Source organism: Carcharodon carcharias, chromosome 13 (genome assembly GCF_017639515.1).
Source record: "Carcharodon carcharias isolate sCarCar2 chromosome 13, sCarCar2.pri, whole genome shotgun sequence".
Lineage (NCBI taxonomy): Eukaryota > Metazoa > Chordata > Chondrichthyes > Lamniformes > Lamnidae > Carcharodon > Carcharodon carcharias.
The window spans coordinates 48,940,597-48,958,510 of NC_054479.1; the positions used below are offsets into that span (position 1 = coordinate 48,940,597).

The 17,914-nt window shown below is 42.7% G+C and overlaps 1 protein-coding gene across 3 annotated transcripts in view; it reads right to left on the reverse strand.

Moving 5' to 3' along the window:
- kremen1 (kringle containing transmembrane protein 1) overlaps nucleotides 1-17,914 on the reverse strand; it is a 253,321-nt gene that overhangs the window by 78,510 nt on the left and 156,897 nt on the right. The window contains exon 9 of one of the 3 annotated variants that reach the window (XM_041202489.1): nucleotides 942-996. The exons of the other annotated variants lie outside the window; for them this stretch is intronic. Coding sequence (XP_041058423.1) covers nucleotides 960-996 — 37 coding nt within the window. The 3' untranslated portion in view covers nucleotides 942-959. Of the gene's footprint in view, nucleotides 1-941; nucleotides 997-17,914 lie in introns of those variants that run through there. 3 annotated transcript variants of the gene reach the window in all.

A 17,914-nucleotide genomic window follows, 5' to 3' on the forward strand; every position in this document is an offset into this window, starting at 1 on the left:
GATGAAAATCAGCATCAATCCCAGTTACCCCTGTAAGCACGGCTTCTTATTTTTCCCTTCAACATCACTTCCTGCTCCACTCCTCAGTGCTCCTCCTGGCTACTCCTGTCATTGTCACTCCTAATTAGTCTATTCAGTGCTGCTCCATGCTATTCCTCTCACGCAACCTGACAGCCTCTCTCAGCGATCTTTTTGGTTACCCCCCTCATTCACCGCTTTTATCTCCTGTTGCTGTTGCAACGTCGATGAATATTATGGGTGGGAATTCTCAAGGGGTCTGGAATTCCTGCTCAGAGGTTACAACAGCAAAGTTCAATTGCCCCGAAAAGCCGCAAAAGGAAAGAGACAGGAGGAGGACTCAGCTGGTGACAGCAGTGGTTAAAGGAGGAGAATACCTAAATGAACAGCGGGGTGGGGAAGGAGCACGGAGAAGGCTGAGAGGTGATTTTATAAAGGTACGTTCAAGATGGAATCAGAACACTGCTTATTAAATTGCTAGATTGGGCAAGGGAACAGATGTTCAAAATAATGAAGCATATATGTAGGACTACATACTGCCAGTTCTTTTTTACAAGGAAAGTTGTTGTGCATTCTTGTTGTCTTTTGGTTCCCTGAAGTTGCTAATAATTACACTTTAAGTTTGAAAGATGAGAGCTCTTTATGTTTAATATTTGTCATGCTGCTTCGTACATAAGAAGGAATGGTTTGTGCTGGTTCTGTTACACATCACATGGCTACCTAGTGCAGCTGTGAAATGTGGCCCCCTGGAACACAACACATAACAATTAGTTCCTAGCTCTTTACAGGTAATACAACAATATAACAGTGATCAACACTTTCAATGGACTTCTGGAGAGAATAGTGGAGGTGAAAGACTTGGACTCAATTTAAAAAAAAACAATGCAGCTATGGGGACCTGGAGGGTCTTTCTGGATGGATGAGGTATAATAGGCTATTCTTCAATTGTAAGTATCCTGACATCTTTTGGACCAGGAGCTGCGGATAAGAGAAGAGCCCAACAATTGTCCATTTAAAAAAAAAGAACTTAAACAAGAGAATATGTTGGCCTTTTCGTTAACGTGATAACCTTAAAACAATTTAACAGAGAGTAATAATACAAATCCACCTTAACCTACTGTTTTGCCAAAAGAAATGAAGAACATTTCCACTAAACATGTGTTGGGTAGACCTGCAATATAAAGTATCCTCGTTCTCGGTTCCACTGCACTTTCAGTGTAAGTACCCATCACAGGCCTATACTCTGAGCTGTTTTTGACCTATCACTTTTTTGAGGCTGTTTGTCAGCTTTAATTAACTTTCTAGGTTGGTAGGGGTTCAGGTTCCCGATCTCAGTTGTTATGACAGGCACCCATTCCAGACATCCCCTGAGGTTAGCTAAAGCAAAATATAAAGTCGCTGCAAACAGAATAAATTGCTGGCAACTTAGTGAGTGATTTTGGTGTGAGAATTATGACTATTTATGCTCAGCCCCTGATCTTCTGAAACTGTTTGCTGAATCTATAACCTTGGTCCATCTCTCCCACCTGTCATGCCATGAAGTTATGAAGAAAAAAAAGCCTTAAAATTTGTTTATCTTCCATATTCTCTTGTTTAAATTCTTTTTTTTATAAAAAATGGACAATTGTTGGGCTGATAAAATGGTCACAGCTCGTCACCTGCTTATAGTTCTAGAAGGTTCTAAGCTGTTCCAATGGACAATGGCTAACTCATCAACCTCTTGAATGTGACTTGTATGAACGTTCCAGCCAAGCCAACGCAAAGGACTAATAGAAGAGAAGTCTGCACAAGCCGGGTCTGGACAAAGGCAGAGCTATTTGTGACTCCTCAACCCCAATATTGTACAAATGGTTCCACAGTTACCTGCTCAAAGTACAATGGGTTTTGACAAGGGTCCTTAACATACATCATTAGCTGAATGGCTCAACCTGAAACCATCCTGTCACATGACTGAAACTTGAGCTGTTTGAAGTATTTTAATTATAGAGCTTTTGGACTCTATTTTGAGTTGTGATTTTAACCTCAGAAGAGAAAATTGGACTCCAGGCTTGCAGCCCGCCTTTGACCTGCGTCTCTTTCAAAGTTGGATTTCCAGAGAGGATCCTGTATTTCACCTACAGAGTGAACTAATTCCCAGAATACAAGAATACTTTGCTGCATCTTCAACCTGCAACCAAGTCCCTAGGACCAGGACCAGGAATTCTGCCAGACAAAACCACCTAAAAGAACTTTTGTTGGACGTTGACTCACTGGACTTGACTCACAAGAATTAACGCCAATACCTTTTGTTTTTTTTTTAAAGTAACTCCTTTTCTTTCTCTGCCTTTCTCCCTTGTGTGCTCGTGAGTGTGAATGTGTATTGCAATCCATCCCTCAGGTTTTGAATGAGTTAATAAATCCTAGTTTTGGTTACACCTTAAGGAATTTGCTGTGGGGTTATTTTTAACATTGGACCTCATAAACCGGAGTTTGGGAAAAATACCATGGCCAATTTCAACATGGGAAAGAATAATAAGGGAAACAAATTTAATTAAAAATGAAAAACAATCGCAGTCACGGGTGAAAGGGGGGGGGAACAGTAATAATAATTCAATCCACCTTGCCCTCTTGTTTGTAACCAAATTGGGAGCTCATGTCTGGGATTGCTCCATTTATTTGAGCCAAAATTTGACCAAAGTGCACTGAAAATCTGACCAGAGTCCAAATTTTAAAATGAGCCTGAATCGGATACAGAGAAACTGATTGGAAGCCAAAGAGGGTAAGTTCAGTGGCTGAAATTATCTGTAAATAATTACGGCAAATTCTTGTAATCACACATTAGAGCAACATGGTAAATTATAATACAAAGATGGGTATGTGAAACCTTATCCTCCCTAAGTTGGGGACAACTGAGATTTGCAGCCTGGAAAACACAGCTAAAAATTCCTCCTGAGGCCAAAAGGTCCACTATAATGCAGATACCTTTTGCGAATTTTGACCTCAGTCCCAGTCCAGAACAGATTGAAGAATCAGAACCAAAAACTGATTGGAGACCTGTACCCAAGATAATTACCCTAGCCACAAAACAGCTGTTAGAGCTGGAAAGAAGGAGACTAGAATGACAGAAGAGAGAAGGAGAGAGAGACTTCCAGAAAAGAGTGAGAACCGGTCTTACCGGCAAAAGCTGTGGAGATGAAATTAAAAGCTCAAGAAGCAGAGAAGGAATTCCAAAAAGAGGTGGAAAGGAGACAGAGGGAGTTAGCTACATGACTTGATGAGGTCCCAAGCACTGTGCTCCAGGGAGTCACAACCGCCCAGCGAGGTTGGGCAACCCGAATGATTTCAGTAAAGCTCTGCCGTGTGGGAGAAGGCTGAAAAATAGATCAGAGACACTGCAGGGAGCGAAAACACCCATCAGGGACCAGGTAGCTCAGGGAAAGCTCCCTGGATTGCAAAAGGCTGAGATTAGGCTAGTAAAATTCAAAGGGGTCAGGGAAATGGACTTCCAAAGGGATGAAGGGAGTGAGCCAGAGACCGAATTGACAATCACCTTCTGTGCTAACTTAAACAGGGAACAGGGCCATTTCTAGGCAGCAAAACTGATAGTGAGGGAGCTGCCTCCCACAGTCAAGGAGCCACATGGCAGAGCAGAAGAAATTAGCCAGTACCATGTGAGCCAGGGTATCCTAGAGGACATGGGACCACATAGGGACTGGCCCAGCCCTACAGTGACTACACTGGGGATGTCATTACCCCATGAGCAAGCCCATGCTTGCCACCACCCAAAAGGAGGAGCAAGTGCTGCAGTTAACTCCCAGGCATCCAAAACAGGTGGGCCGTATTCAGCCAAGGAGCCAGGGAAAGAGAAAAGGCTGGGAAGGGGATAGCAAAGGGTGGAGGAGATGCAGCCAAAGAGGGGCGAGCAAAATCCATCTCCCCATGGATAAATGGAGGCACAGAAAGTCCCTAGACCCGGCCAGCAAATTTATAAAGGGATCCCGTACCCCTGCTGGATGAGCAGGAGGTCTGGCTGTCTGAAACCTTCTTTTCAATTTTAGAAGAGGGATACCTGGAAAGTCCCTGAATAGATAATCGGTTGATGAGGAAACGACCTTGCCCAGATTTAAAACAGAAGGACTCTGCACCCCTGCTGGGTGAGCAGGAGGTCGGGCTACCCAAACCCGCCTTTCCAAATTTGGAGGCAGACCCGAGAGGTTCCCAAATACTCCCAGAGCTAATGAGAAAACTGCTTCACCCGGTATAAATTAAAACTACCGCTGTCACGGGTGAAAGAGCAGGAACAGTAATAATAATTCAATCCACCTCACCCTCATATCTATAACACTTCTTCAAAAGCTACCTGAAAGCTTTTCTCTTGGAGGTACACACTCCCTTCTTAATGGGCCCATCCTGTGCTCAGTAAACTCCTTATAAAACATGCTGAGACATTCTTGGAGCTGGAGGGTGCTGGTGTTGATTCAAGCTGCTTTTAGTGACTTGCCAGATTCACTAAGGCTAGACACCAGGAACACACAGGTCTTCCTGGCAACAGGTCTTAGCTGTTATATCAAACTTACTCCATGACAACTACTCAAAGCTACATGTGAACTGAATCCACATAGTAGGATGTAATAAAATCTCATCCAATATGAAACAAACAGTGCAGTGTAACAGTTTATCCCTTTCTAGCAGTAAAGTATAATGGCTGTAAACCTGTACGGATCAACACCGTTTAACCTTCAACCTTTAGTCATCTCATCTCCACACTCTGCAAGTCTTTTCGTTATCCCCAAAATGCATCCCACAGCCTCCAACTTCAAATGCCTCCTTAATATTTATAATACTTCCCTCTTCAACTCTATCTTGAGTCACTTGCCCTAATCTTCCCTCACACTCCTGTTTGAGTTCAACTCAACAGTGAAGCACATAGAGAGCTTTTACTATGCTGAAAATACGATAGGAATATCATTAAGAGTAACGGCAACTATTCAAGTGTTAGCTGTGGCATAGTTGGTTGTATTCTTGCCTCAGAATCAGAAGGTTGTGGGTTTAAAACACCACTCCAAAATCTAAAGCCCAAAATCAAAGCTGATATTGGTGGTGGTGTAATCTTTTGGGTGAGATGTTTAATTGAGGCTCTGTAAAAAAAAAATCCCGTGGCATTATTTTGAAGAAGAGCAGGGGAGCTATCCCTGGGGTCCTGGCCAATATTTATTCTAAATTCAACATCGCAAAAGAAACAGATGATCTAATTATCATCACATTGCTGTTTATGGGGAAGGGCAGGATTTTCAGGTCCCACTCACTGAAGGCATCATTGCTGGGGAGGAGAATTTGATGGGCCAGCAAAAGGTCAGTCGACTTTGGGCAGGGTTTGCCGGTCTCCTGTGTGCACGTTGTCTGTTGCATTTTGTAGTAATTGTAGGTACAACCGTTCCTACTGCCTTTAGGGGTCATGTGATTGTCCTGATGAATGAGCCCTCAGCGCAGGTAATCTTAGGGGTGAAGTGTTTTAGTCGTGGACTTGGTTCAAGCATGTAGCTTCTAAACGAGCTCTGTAATAAAGTTATCTGTTACAAGTAAGAAATCTGTCTGATACATCAAGTTTATTACAATTGGTGACGAGGATAAATAGCTCCGACGCTGCACCTTGCCTTGTGAATATGAGTACATCAATTCTTAAGACAAGTATACTCACCAGTCATGCCACATTTTGGCAGAATTGACCCTTTTGACTCGTCCCTGGAAGACTAGAGCCGGTACATAGTGCGCCTAGATTTTTATTTTGTGGCAAATGAAATAACAGCAGAGGAAAAGCAGAAAGCAATTCTTCTAAGTTTCTATGGTGGTAAGACATTTAACCTCATCCATAGTCTGACAGCCCTGAACATGCCCAATTCTAAATCTTTTAGTGAGCTGGAAGACTTCATGAAGACGCATTTTCAGCCAAAGCCACCAGTTGTTAGGCAGAGATTTAAGTTTAACTCCAGAGTAAGAGCCCCCAGTAGAGTCCATTGCAACTTATATAGCGAAGTTGAAGCAGTGTGACTTCGGAGATACACTCAATGACATGTTGCGGGATTTGTTGTTTTGTGGCATTAATGACAATGCCATTCAGTACTATTTACTTGCAGAAGTTAATATTGATTTGAAGCAAGCCATGGAAACAGTGATAGCAATGGAGAGTGCTGAGAGGGACTTGCAGGCTTTACAGAGTGTGCAACATGGCACCATTCTTCAATTGAGGCAGGAACCTACCGCCAGGCATGACAGGAAACCCAGAGAGACAGCCGCGAAGTGAGAGTCAGCCTCTGCTGCTTAAAAAACGAAAAGGCATAGTGGAAGCATTTCAGCAGCGATTCAGAAATCAATCTGTTACAGGTGTGGGGGTAACCATGTACCAGAAACCTGCAGATTTAAAGAGGCAGAATGCCATTACTGCTACAAAAAAGGTCATGTTATAAAGCAATGCAGGGTGAAATCGAGACAGCCAATCAGAAGCAAACTAAGCAGATTGAAGTGCACAATATAACTGAACCAGAAGCTGCAGATACTGATACCTATTCACTATACAATGTCAAGACAATGAAAACTGAACTAATCACTGTCACCCTTCAAATGAATGGAAAGCCTCTAGTCATGGAGGTAGACATGAGAGCTTCGATCACAGTGGTGGAAGAACACACATTTAAATACCTACATGAAGGTACCCAGCCACTGAATCTGGAGCAAACTATAGCTCAGCTGGTGACATACACTGGGCAGTCAATGTAGGTAAAGGGCACTGCCACAGTACCAGTGTCCTATAGGCAAGACAGCCCAACTTCCAGTGATCATAGTGACAGATGAAGGACCTAGTCTTCTGGGCCAAAAATGGTTACAAAAAATTAAGCTCAACTGGAAATCTTTCAAGTGAGAACAGGAAGAGTTCCTGTGCTGCTAAGGGAATATGACAGTGTACTTCGGAATGAGTTAGGAGAATCGAAGGACCTTCACAGGATGCAAGGATCCCTCAGGTCAGAGTTGGTTCCACTGGAAAATCATGACGAGAAACAAAACAAATATAATGCCACTCTGAACAAACTGAAGAAACAGTTGGTAGAAAAGACTCAACAATGTTCAATGTTCCAGGAGGAAGCTGAGAGATATAAGGAGGAGACAGAAGGGCTGAAGAATCAGCTGAGTGAAACAAAAGAGGCATTACGAGGAAAAGTCATGGAGCTTTCCAAGGTGTGAGTGGGTAATGAGGCCATGGGTAGCTTAACTATTGAACTTAACCAAGTTAAGATTTCACCAGAGAGAAATTTGTAAAATCAACTGTGAAATCAAAATGAAGGCCAAGACAAAATTCTGTGGTAAAAAGAAGTAGAGGGAAGTCAAATCTGAAAGGCCAATAGGCTATGCCTCCAGAACCCTCTCTGCAGCTGAGAAGGGTTATTCACAACTTGAAAAAGAAGATTTATCAGTCATATTTGGATATCAGTGATATTGAAAGATCAGTTAAGCACCATCTCCACTGTCAGCAACAACAGAAGTTGCCCATTTCAGCTCCACTGCATCCATGGGAGTGGCATGGTCAACCCTGGATTAGACTACATATAGACTATATAGGTCCATTTTTAGGTACCATGTTTTTATTGATCATCAGTGCGCATTCTAAGTAGATGGATGTGTATGAAGTTAGATCACCGAACTACTGAAAAGCTGCGCCAATGTTTTAGTGTACATGGCTTACCAGAAGCCATTGCTTTGGATAATGCAATTCAATTGTACAAAATTTTAGTGATTCATGAGTTAAAATGGAATTGAACATATTAAAACAGCATCATATCCTCCCTCATCCAATGGGTTAGCAGAAAGAGCAGTGCAAACTTTCAAATCAGGAATGAAGAAGTTATCCAAGGGTGCCTTAGAAACTTGAGTTTCACGTTTTCTTCTCAATTATCGTACAACTCCTCATGCAACTACAGGTTCAACACCGTCAGAATTACTGATGAAATGCTGCCTTCATAAAAGGTTAAGTCTGGTGTTTCCAAACTTAGAGGGGAAGGTAGGGAAGAACCAGAGTAGTCAGAAATTGAATCACGATATTCATAACAAAGCTTGAAGATTTACTGTAAGAGATACAGTTTTCGTGCGGAATTTGGGAAATGGACCTAGTTGGGTCCCTGGTATAATTGTCTCTGAAACTGGACCTTTGTCATTCCAAGTGGAAGTTGGGGTTGTTCAAAAACATGTGGATCATCTAAGGAGTAGAGAGGCATTCCAACAAACAGCTATTCCACCTGTAATTGATGTCGAACCTTTAACCCCTGAGGTGACAGATCGACCTGGAATAAACATAACTGATGTCTCTGTTCAATTACCTAACCTTGAACTGCCGCTGTCTAAGGATGTCCCCGATGCTGCAGTTTCTGGTCATGTCGATCCAGTGGGAGAATCTCAAGTGGTGGAGCTATGTCGCTCCAACTAATTTAGAAAACCACCTCAGAGACTTAATCTTTAATCACATGACCTGTGTATATATGTATATGTTGTGGATTAAAGCATTCTTTGTAAATTAGAAATGTAAAAAAAACTAAAGGGGGAGGAAATGTAGTGATTGTGGGTATAACCTTTCCTACTGCCTTTAAGGGTCACGTGATTGTACTGACAAATGAACCCTAAGCGCCGGTTACCCTACTCCTGCTCCTATTTTCTATGTTTCTATAGCTCTTGGGATGAAAATGATCAAAGGATATGGGAGAAAGCAGAAGCAGGATATTGAGTTGGATGATCAGCCAGGATCATAATGAATGGCAGAGCAGGCTCGAAGGGCCGAATGGCCTACTCCTGCTCCTGTTTTCTATGTTTTAATTTTAGGGGTGGAATTTTCTAGTCATGGACCGAGTTCAAGCATGTAGCTTCTAAACGAGGCCTGGAATAAAGTTTCATTTCAAGTGAGAAATCAGTCCGGTACATTAATTTCATTACACATTTCCTACATTACAACATGGATTGCACCTCAAAAATACTTGATTGGCTCAGAAGTGCTTTGGGACATCCTATGGTTGTGAAAGGTGCAATATAAATGCAAGAATTTCCTTCTATTAGTAGTACCAAGAGGAGTAGTATTTGTTATTATCATTGGCTCTATTTAGAAGGACTTCTGATGCAAAATATCATTGAAGGGTATATGCATGGAAGTGATTAAGATGCAAATTGTGGTCAATGAAACAAATGGTCAAACTCCAGGTGTATTTGCTACAAAAACTGGCGAGAGTTTATTCGTGGTTAAGACAATATAGGTTGGGTACAGGCTAGTTGACCTTTCTTCCTGAAGAATGGTTTGTTGTGGAGAGAGTTGCATTCTGATGCTAAAAATGTAGTTCCAAGGCTACTTGGTTTTGGCACAAATTCAAAGCCAAAGGTATTATTGAATTCTGTTTCTTTTCCTCCTCGTACTCATTTAAACGAAGGTCATTTTAAATGAAAACCTGAGTACATTTTCATGTTGTTTCAACTCCAATGCGACACCAGGAGTCAACGCAATGCCAAGTAATCTCAATCAATCTCAATTCTGCTTGGGACCTAACAGCCTCTTCCCAATGGATGATGCAGACAAATAAGGTGTGTGCGCATTGTGCACGGGATTTCCTGTTCCTTGATGTTACTGTGTTGTTTAAATGATCTGCACTGCTCTGCTATACCACTCTTGCAGAAAATAATATTAAAAAAGAACTTTTAAAAATTCACTTTATCAATTAATCTATTGTTTTTTTTAACTAAAAACCCAGTTTTAGCCTTCTTTATAATTACAAATGGATTGGTTTGTGTAGTGATTACTTCATAGGAGCAATAAACCAGACTGTGTCAGCAGCAATATATGGAGGTATCCTAGAGTGCAAAAATGCCTTAAAGCAGAAATTTAGTCATTAGGCTTTCTTCAAGTAAAGCTGGGGAAATAAAATGCTTCCCTTCTGCAGGCTCCTAACTGTTCCAAAAGTATAAACGTTAGAACAAAGTAATATTAACAGGAAAGACTTTCCCAGCAGCTCCCTGGGAAGGACACTGCCTCTTTAACGCATTAGTCCTTCCTCATCCTTTTCTCACGAAGGGAAGGAATTGCCCCTTTAACTGATTCACTGTAATAAGGATGCTCCATAATAAAAATTATATGGCTGTGTTTGCACTGAAGTAGCTTTACTACAAAAGCTGCAACATAAATCTCTTTCATGGGCCAATCCCATCTCACTAAAATGTATTTAAAGACATTTTAGCCAGTCAATACAAAGACAAATGTCCCTCTCATGTTAATAATAATAAGTCCGCTTTGCCCACTGGAAAAAAACTAATTGCGCCGCAGTGTAGTTAATTCTATTTGAATGAAGGATGTTTTTGAGATTTATTATAAGGTGCTTTTCAAGTTCAAGCTTTTTGTCTTCTTAAAATCTAAGTAATAATACCGAAAAAATATAACTTCATGTTATAATGCAGCTCCCATAACTCCTTCCCCAATCAAGTTTTCAAGAGGCTAGCATGATCCCAGGTTTAATAAACCTTACCCCCTTTTTTCAAATATTTATTCCCATTTCTTAATTTTTATTTTTTCATTGGGCAAGATTTTCCCTCTGTCCACGGGGTGGGGTGGGGGGGAGAGCGGGAGCAGGCGCGAGCAGACGGGTTCCCAGTCAGCTCCCCCAGTCAGGGGCGCACCGCCATTTTGCATGGGTGGGCCAATTAAGCGCTTTGCGCTCCCTTTGCGGGCAGGGGGGTGATTCCCTCAGCCGGTAGTGCGCTCTTTCACGCATGCGCACGGAAGAGCGCACAGATCTCCCTGAGGCTAAGTGCTGCCTCAGGGAGATCGGCTCAGATTTTCAACTTTTAATAAAGGAGTTTAAAAATTTTCCCTGCCATGTCCCCACATGTGACACTGTCACATGAGTTGCGACATGTCCATAACTTATATTTAAACCTTACATTAAAATTTAAAAACCCTCATGAAGCCTCATGCCGCTCATGGATGAGGCTGCATGTTTTTTTCGCAAGCCCGCCTGGGCTTCCGGCCTACCCACCAGCCTTAGGGTTGGATGGGCAGGTCCATTAATAAGCTGAATTGGTTTTCCAATGACCTTAATAGGCCATTGACAGGTCGGCGGGTGTGTAGCCGACTCGGCTGCGCCCCCGCTAACTTGAAAATAGAAATGATGCAGAGCGATATTGGGAGTTCCACCTGACATCACCCTATGTTGGCAAGCTCGCCAACCGGAAGATCCTGCCCGTTGTTTCATTTTTATTTTTTATCCACTTTTTAAAAGAAATTATTTTCATATTTATTCATTGTTTTATCCCCACCTTTTATCCTATTTTCAACCTTTTTTCCCAGCACTGTCCCGTCCCCCCATCACACCCCCACCTCCACAAGGACCATCTGTCAGTTGTTCTTTCCAGAGTGCTGACCCTTGTCCTGCCATTCTCACATTCTGCTTTCTGATCTTAATGCCACCATCAGCACCTCCTTTAGCCAGTATCACTATCATTAATGCCCCTTTGTCCTTTTGTCCATGGCATCTCTGGCAATCTCTCCTTTGCCTTCGCCTATCACTGGCCTTCTATCCAGCTTCACCTGCTCCAGCCCGCTGAAACAGTATAAATTTCATTACAATTTTACTTCTTTTTAGCTCTGAAGAAGAGCCATAAGGACTCGAAACATTATCTCTGTGTTTTTTTCTCTCCACAGGTGATGTTGGACCTGCTGAGTTTTTCCAGCATTTTCTGTTTTTGTTTACGATACCAGGTTTGTTCTTGGTTCCGGCCTGCTAACATCCGCAGTTTTTTGGGTGAGATATCAGAGCGTGCCAGACATCCACAGAAGTGAGTCGGCGGTGGAGATGAGGGGAATAAAATGGAGGGGGTGGGGGAGAACAGAGACTGGCCTTTCAGTTTTGCGGACCTGGATTCGAATCCATTTTGAGACCGATGGGATGATTGTCTCTGGTCAGAGCCAGGGGGGTCTACATGAATAAAGTTGGGCAATCTCAGTCCAGTTCCTCACCCGCGATACAAAGTGGTGTTGTATTTGTCACTAATCAGCAATCCCACACAGGGAATGTTAAAAAAAAAACAAAGTCGAGGTTGGCACTGAGGCAGATCATTGGGACAAGATTAAGGATGCTTTCTCTTCATGTCTGGGTGGGCCACACCTGTTCTGGGAACGCCTCACACTCATTGACTCAAGGATTTGAGTGTGTAGCTGGAAAGAAACTATTCGCTCTGCTGGGGGAGGTCCAGAACAAAGGAGAAACAGCCTTAAAATTAGAGTTAGACCCATTCAAAGGCAATGTTAGACAGCATTTCTTTAACAAAAAGGTAGCAGAACTCTGGAACTTTGGCTGCAAAAGCTGTTGACATGCAGCCAACTGAAAATGTCAAAACTGAGCTGAATGAATTTTTTTACAAGGCAAGGTTATATAGAGTCACGGACCAAGGCATGTAGACGGTGCTACAATATAGATTGGCCATCAAGGGCAACTAGGGATGGGCAATAAAAGCTGACCCAGCCATCAAAGCCCACATGCCGTGAATGAATAAAAAATATTTATAAAATAAAGTGGTGGAACAGACTCATGTGGCTGAATGGACTAACCCTGCTCCTATGATAAAAGCAAAATACTGCGGATGCTGGAAATCTAGAACAAAAACAAAAACAAAAATACCTGGAAAAACTCAGCAGGTCTGTCAGCATCTGCGGAAAGGGATACAGTTGACATTTCGAGTCTGTATGACCCGTCATCAGACCCTTCTGATGAAGGGTCATATGGACTCGAAACGTCAACTGTATTCCTCTCCACAGATGCTGTCAGACCTGCTAAGTTTTTCCAGGTATTTTTGTTTTTGTAACCCTGCTCCTATGTTCCTCTGACAGTCTAAAATGTCAAACTCCAACAGCTTCCACTGTGGTGAGCATAACATGTTTCAAAAAAGGGACTGCTCCATCTAGTCTCAACGGTGTGACGTTACCAGGATTTAGCACTTACTACTCCATCTCCTGACACACTTTACCTCGTGCAGCTTTACAGTCCGACCCTATCATTACAGAGAATACTCCCAGCAGCAGCCATCTGTTTCTCACATGTCCAGGCAGAAGATTTCTCTCTCTGAATGAGTACACCTGCAGACAGCCTATGCAAAGCCAAACCTTTCTGTTCCCTCTTTGAGTGCCATCATCAAATACATATTTGACTTAAATAAAAACTGTTGTGCCAGGAGCATCGTCTGTCTATAATTATTAACAAAATACCACTCAGCTGCTTTGTAGGCTCTTTTTTTGACAGGCTGGAATTTCAACTATTCCAGCAAATAAAATGCAAATTCTGGTGCTATGTAACCAGGATAAGTAAATACAATAAGAGCTTTTACATTAGGAGTGTGCAGACAACTTCAAGCTTGCGCAGTCAGTTGCTCTTCCCCATACCTTCCTAATCTTCTACCCACACAATAGATTCAAGGAATAAAACCACAGCCAGGGTTTTTAGGATGGCACTGTTTCCCATCCTGCCTCCAGGAGAATGGTGGAGAACACATCGCCAATACTGGCTGCTGCACAGCCACTTAAAGCTCCCATGAGCCGTTTGGCTGGATGCTCTCTAATCCCACAGGGCCAGAAGCTGCGGTGGACAGGGCCAGGACTACAAACAGTCACCAGAGTCTAAGTTCCGGGAATCCAGGACTGGGTAAGTAAGGGGGTCTCAAGTGAGGAGGGAAGTCGGGACCCTGGAATGTGGGGTTTTGGTGGAGAGACCGGGGTGGGGAGGGACTACCCATGGTGGGGGGTGGGGAGAGGTGGTGGGAGGTTGCCTGATGTTGAAAGGTGGTTATTGATGGAGGCGTCCATCTTCCCACCTGAGGCTTGAACAGAATCACTTTCTGGGCTTCTCCCTGCCCCTGAATTCCTGCTGCAAGCCTGAAAATTGAGGGTGAGTGGGAAATAACCCTTAAGTGGTCATTAGTTAGCCACTTAAGAGCATCAGTTGAGGCAAGGGCCAGCCTAGGCCTTGTGTGTCCCAACGTACTATTGTGGAGAGGCTGGGGCAGGCGGGAACCCAGCGGAAAGGCCATTTCAGGAATTTTACAGGCCCCTGCCCCAGCCTGCAAATGTGCCAGTGGGGAACCTAAAATTCTGCCACACATTTCATGTTGCCTTCTGGTTCACCATTGCAATGTTTTTTTGCAAGGATATTTTAGTTCACATTTGTAGTCAAGACTGGTCTTTGGTACAATAATTTGAATTCTTACTTGCAGACCCACATGCATTAACCTGTACATTCTGCTAGGTTATTTTATTTGTAGGTAAATCGTAAACAACGCAGTCTGAGTAGAACCAGTGGCAGAGTTGGCCCGTGAAATGGTGGCAGCATCCGTCCTCCCGGTATAGCTGGACACAGCACATGACACAAGCCTGCCTACATGGTGAAAATGACCCCTGGGTCAGAAGGTCAGTTGTGGTCAGAGGGTCATCTCCAAGGCAAGCAGAAGTCCCAATCACTGGAGATGCTTCCTCACCCTGTCTCTGGGGTATATAATGGTTATGTTACTGGAGTGGCTATGTTATCTGGAGGCCTGGACTAAAGATCCAGATTCATGAGTTCAAATCCCATCATGGCAGACAGGGAATTTCAATGCACTGGCTTAATTTTAAAAATCTGAAATAAAAAGCTAACATCAATAACAGTGAGGATGAAATTATGGATAGTCAGAAATACCATCTGGTTCACTGATGTCCTTCAGGGAAGGAAACTCGCCTTCTTTATCCAGTGTAACACCTTCGCAGCTTCAGACACTGAACAATGTGGTTGACTTTTAAATGCCCCCTGAAATGGCCTAGCAAGCCACTAAGTTGTATTTAAGAAGTGGCTCACTACCCTCTTCTCAAGGGCAATAAATGCCGGCCTTGCCAGTGGTGTCCCCATCCCATAAATGAATAAAGAGAAACCCAGTTTTAGGGTGACCATGTTTCCCTATTTTGAACACGGGACATCTGGTAAAATTACTTGTATTCAAGCAAGATCAACAGCAGTCAACCTATGCTGTAAAAACATTCAAATTATGATCAAGTAACTGTTTTAAGTTCCTCTTTCTCTTTTGCCCCTCAATTTTCTGCTATTTTTAGGATGATTTTTGTATCTTCTACCATGTAGATGGATGCAAAATACTTGTTAAAGCCTCTGCCATCTCCTTGTTTCCCATTATTAATTCCCCAGTCTCATTTTCTAAGGGACCAATATTTAATTTAGTTACTCACTTCCTTTTGTATACTTGTAGTAGCTCTTACTGTCTGTTTTTATATTTCTTGCTAGTTTACTCTCATATTCTAATTTTCTTTAATTTTGATTTTGTTAATTTTGTTAGTCATCCTTTGGTGGTTTCGAAAATTTTCCCAATCTCCTGGTCTACCACCAATCTTTGTGGCATTGTACCTTTTCTTTCAATTTGATAACATTCTTAACTTGCTTGGTTAGTCACAGGTAGTGCATCCAACTCATAACACCTTTCTTCATTTTGGAATAATATAACCATATATTACCAATAAGGATCAAGCTCCCTGGTTTAAGTTTCAAACAATGCTTGGCAGTTAACTATAAGTCACCATCACCGGTGCATTCTCCATGGCAATGCCTTTACCAATCAGAGTCCACTTGCTCAATCAATCAACACCCTCTCCACAGAGTATAAATTGTTATTTTTCCCTTTACATTGATATTCTTGCAAAGTGTCCTGATGAGTGCAAGACAAAAAGCTTCGACGTGTCTCTTTTTTCAGCGATATTGAAGTTCTGTACTACCAAACAACTATTTGTATAACTATATAATACCACTCCATGTGTACCGTTAATTTTGTTTCAGGAACATAGGCAATTAGTGACATCAAGGGCAGAATTTTGCCCTTGATGTGCGGGATCGGTGGGGGCAGTCGGGAAGCCAGCTGCTGCCTGTGATCGACAGTTCATGTGATTTCACGCTGACGGGCCAATTAAGGCCTGCCCAGTGTGATACGTGAGCGGCAGCACTGAGCGCTGCCTGTGCGGGCAGAGGGAGGAGGGCAGAAGGCCTAGCACGAACTTTGCATGTGCATGCAAGAGCGCTGAATAATCTCCCTGAGGCACCTCCATGCCTCAGGGAGATGAAGAAGATATTGAAAAAATTAGAAAAATGTAATGAAACATGTCTCCTCATGTGACTCTGTCACAGTCACATGAGCAGGGACATATTTTTAATTAAAAAATGAAAGTTTTTATTTTGTTTGTATTTACTTTTGGAAATCTCATCTCACTTGGCCTTTTCGCCGACCTGCCAACCGTTAGGTTGAACAGGCAATGGAAAATTAACGACAATTGATAACTTAATGGCCTTAATGGGTTTTTCAGTTGTTGGCGGGCATGCTGCCAGCTCCGGCGCATGCCTGCCGACCAAACTATCGCATGATTGCACGATGATGGCACGCTCAGCCGAGGTCATCGTGTGTCACTTCACGCTCGGTCGGGTCAGATGCGTTCCCGCCCGCCGAGCCAAAAATTCTGGCCCAGGCATTGTAAAATGCATAAGACATCTGGAGGCAGAAACTACGGGACAATTTGCTACTTTTTAAAGAAAAAGTTGGGACCCACCTGGCTTAAATATGGGACTGTCCCTTTAAAAGGTCACTCTACTCATTTGGAATGCCAAAGCTTTTTATATTCAGGCCACTACTGCCAAGATGAATTTATATAAAACGGCCTCACAGAAACATAAATCAGCAGCCAAACACGGATATGAAACTAGAACACATTTAGATCAGACATTCACATTGAATAACTAGACATGAGCTAGTCACGTAGGTTGCCCATTCGTAGACTAACTTTGCAAACGAAAAAAAGAAATTTCACATTGCTGGCTGGTATTTTCAAATAAAGAATTATCCTAAGAATTTTAAGAAGTTATCCCAATTCCCAATGTAACTTTAGGAGATTAGCACAGCTTCCAGGGGATCAGCCTAAGCGGCCAAAAAACGGACTTGGAGGACAACCTGGTGGATCATCAGGGACACTTAAAACCTTTGTTTTAAAATGAACCAAGGGGGGAACTTATTTGCGAGCAACTACGTTCAACGAAGTGGAAGAGGCCAAGACAAAACAAAAACAGAAATTAAAAAAAGGAACCAGAAAGTGACAAGAGAACCACACATGATTTGTCTCCCAGCTGCCTTGGCATATCTCCCAGAAACTACTTCAACATGAGGATTAACAGAGCAAGCTGCCTCTCAGCTTAGCCTTAGGCAAAGTCCCACCTTTTGCCAAATCCAAATACAGGAGCACGACAGAACAAAGTCGAGGCAGAGCAGGGCAGGCTGTGGCTGAGATTCGTAGCTTGCATTCCGAGACTTGCCTCACTGATGTTAAAAAAAGATTGAAAACATTAGTGAATTCAATGAGTCATGTCTCATGAGACACCAAAAAGCGGAGAAAATGGATTTTCATGGACTTTGATTGCTCATCTTGTTCAACCACTGAGCAGAGTAGTGGTACAAAGTTCAATATGTGCTGAGCTCATGTCATTTCAGCCAGAGCAACTGCAGGGACAATTGCCCCAACACAATTGCCCCTAGTACCCTTGGACCAGGGCAGGAGGAATATCTAAAACAAAAACAGAAATACCTGAAAAACTCAGCAGGTCTGGCAGCATCAGCGGAGAAGAACAAAGTTGACTTTTCGAGTCCTCATGACCTTTCAACAGAACTAAGAATAGGAATAGGAACAGGAATATCTAACAGACTTGTCATTATGTCTTCTGGTTCCTATAAGTTAGAAATAAAAACACTTCAGACTCAAAACTGCTGGAGCATCATTCACCGAGTGTATTTCTTATGTCTCTCCATGTGATAGACTGATACACTGTTGCTCAAC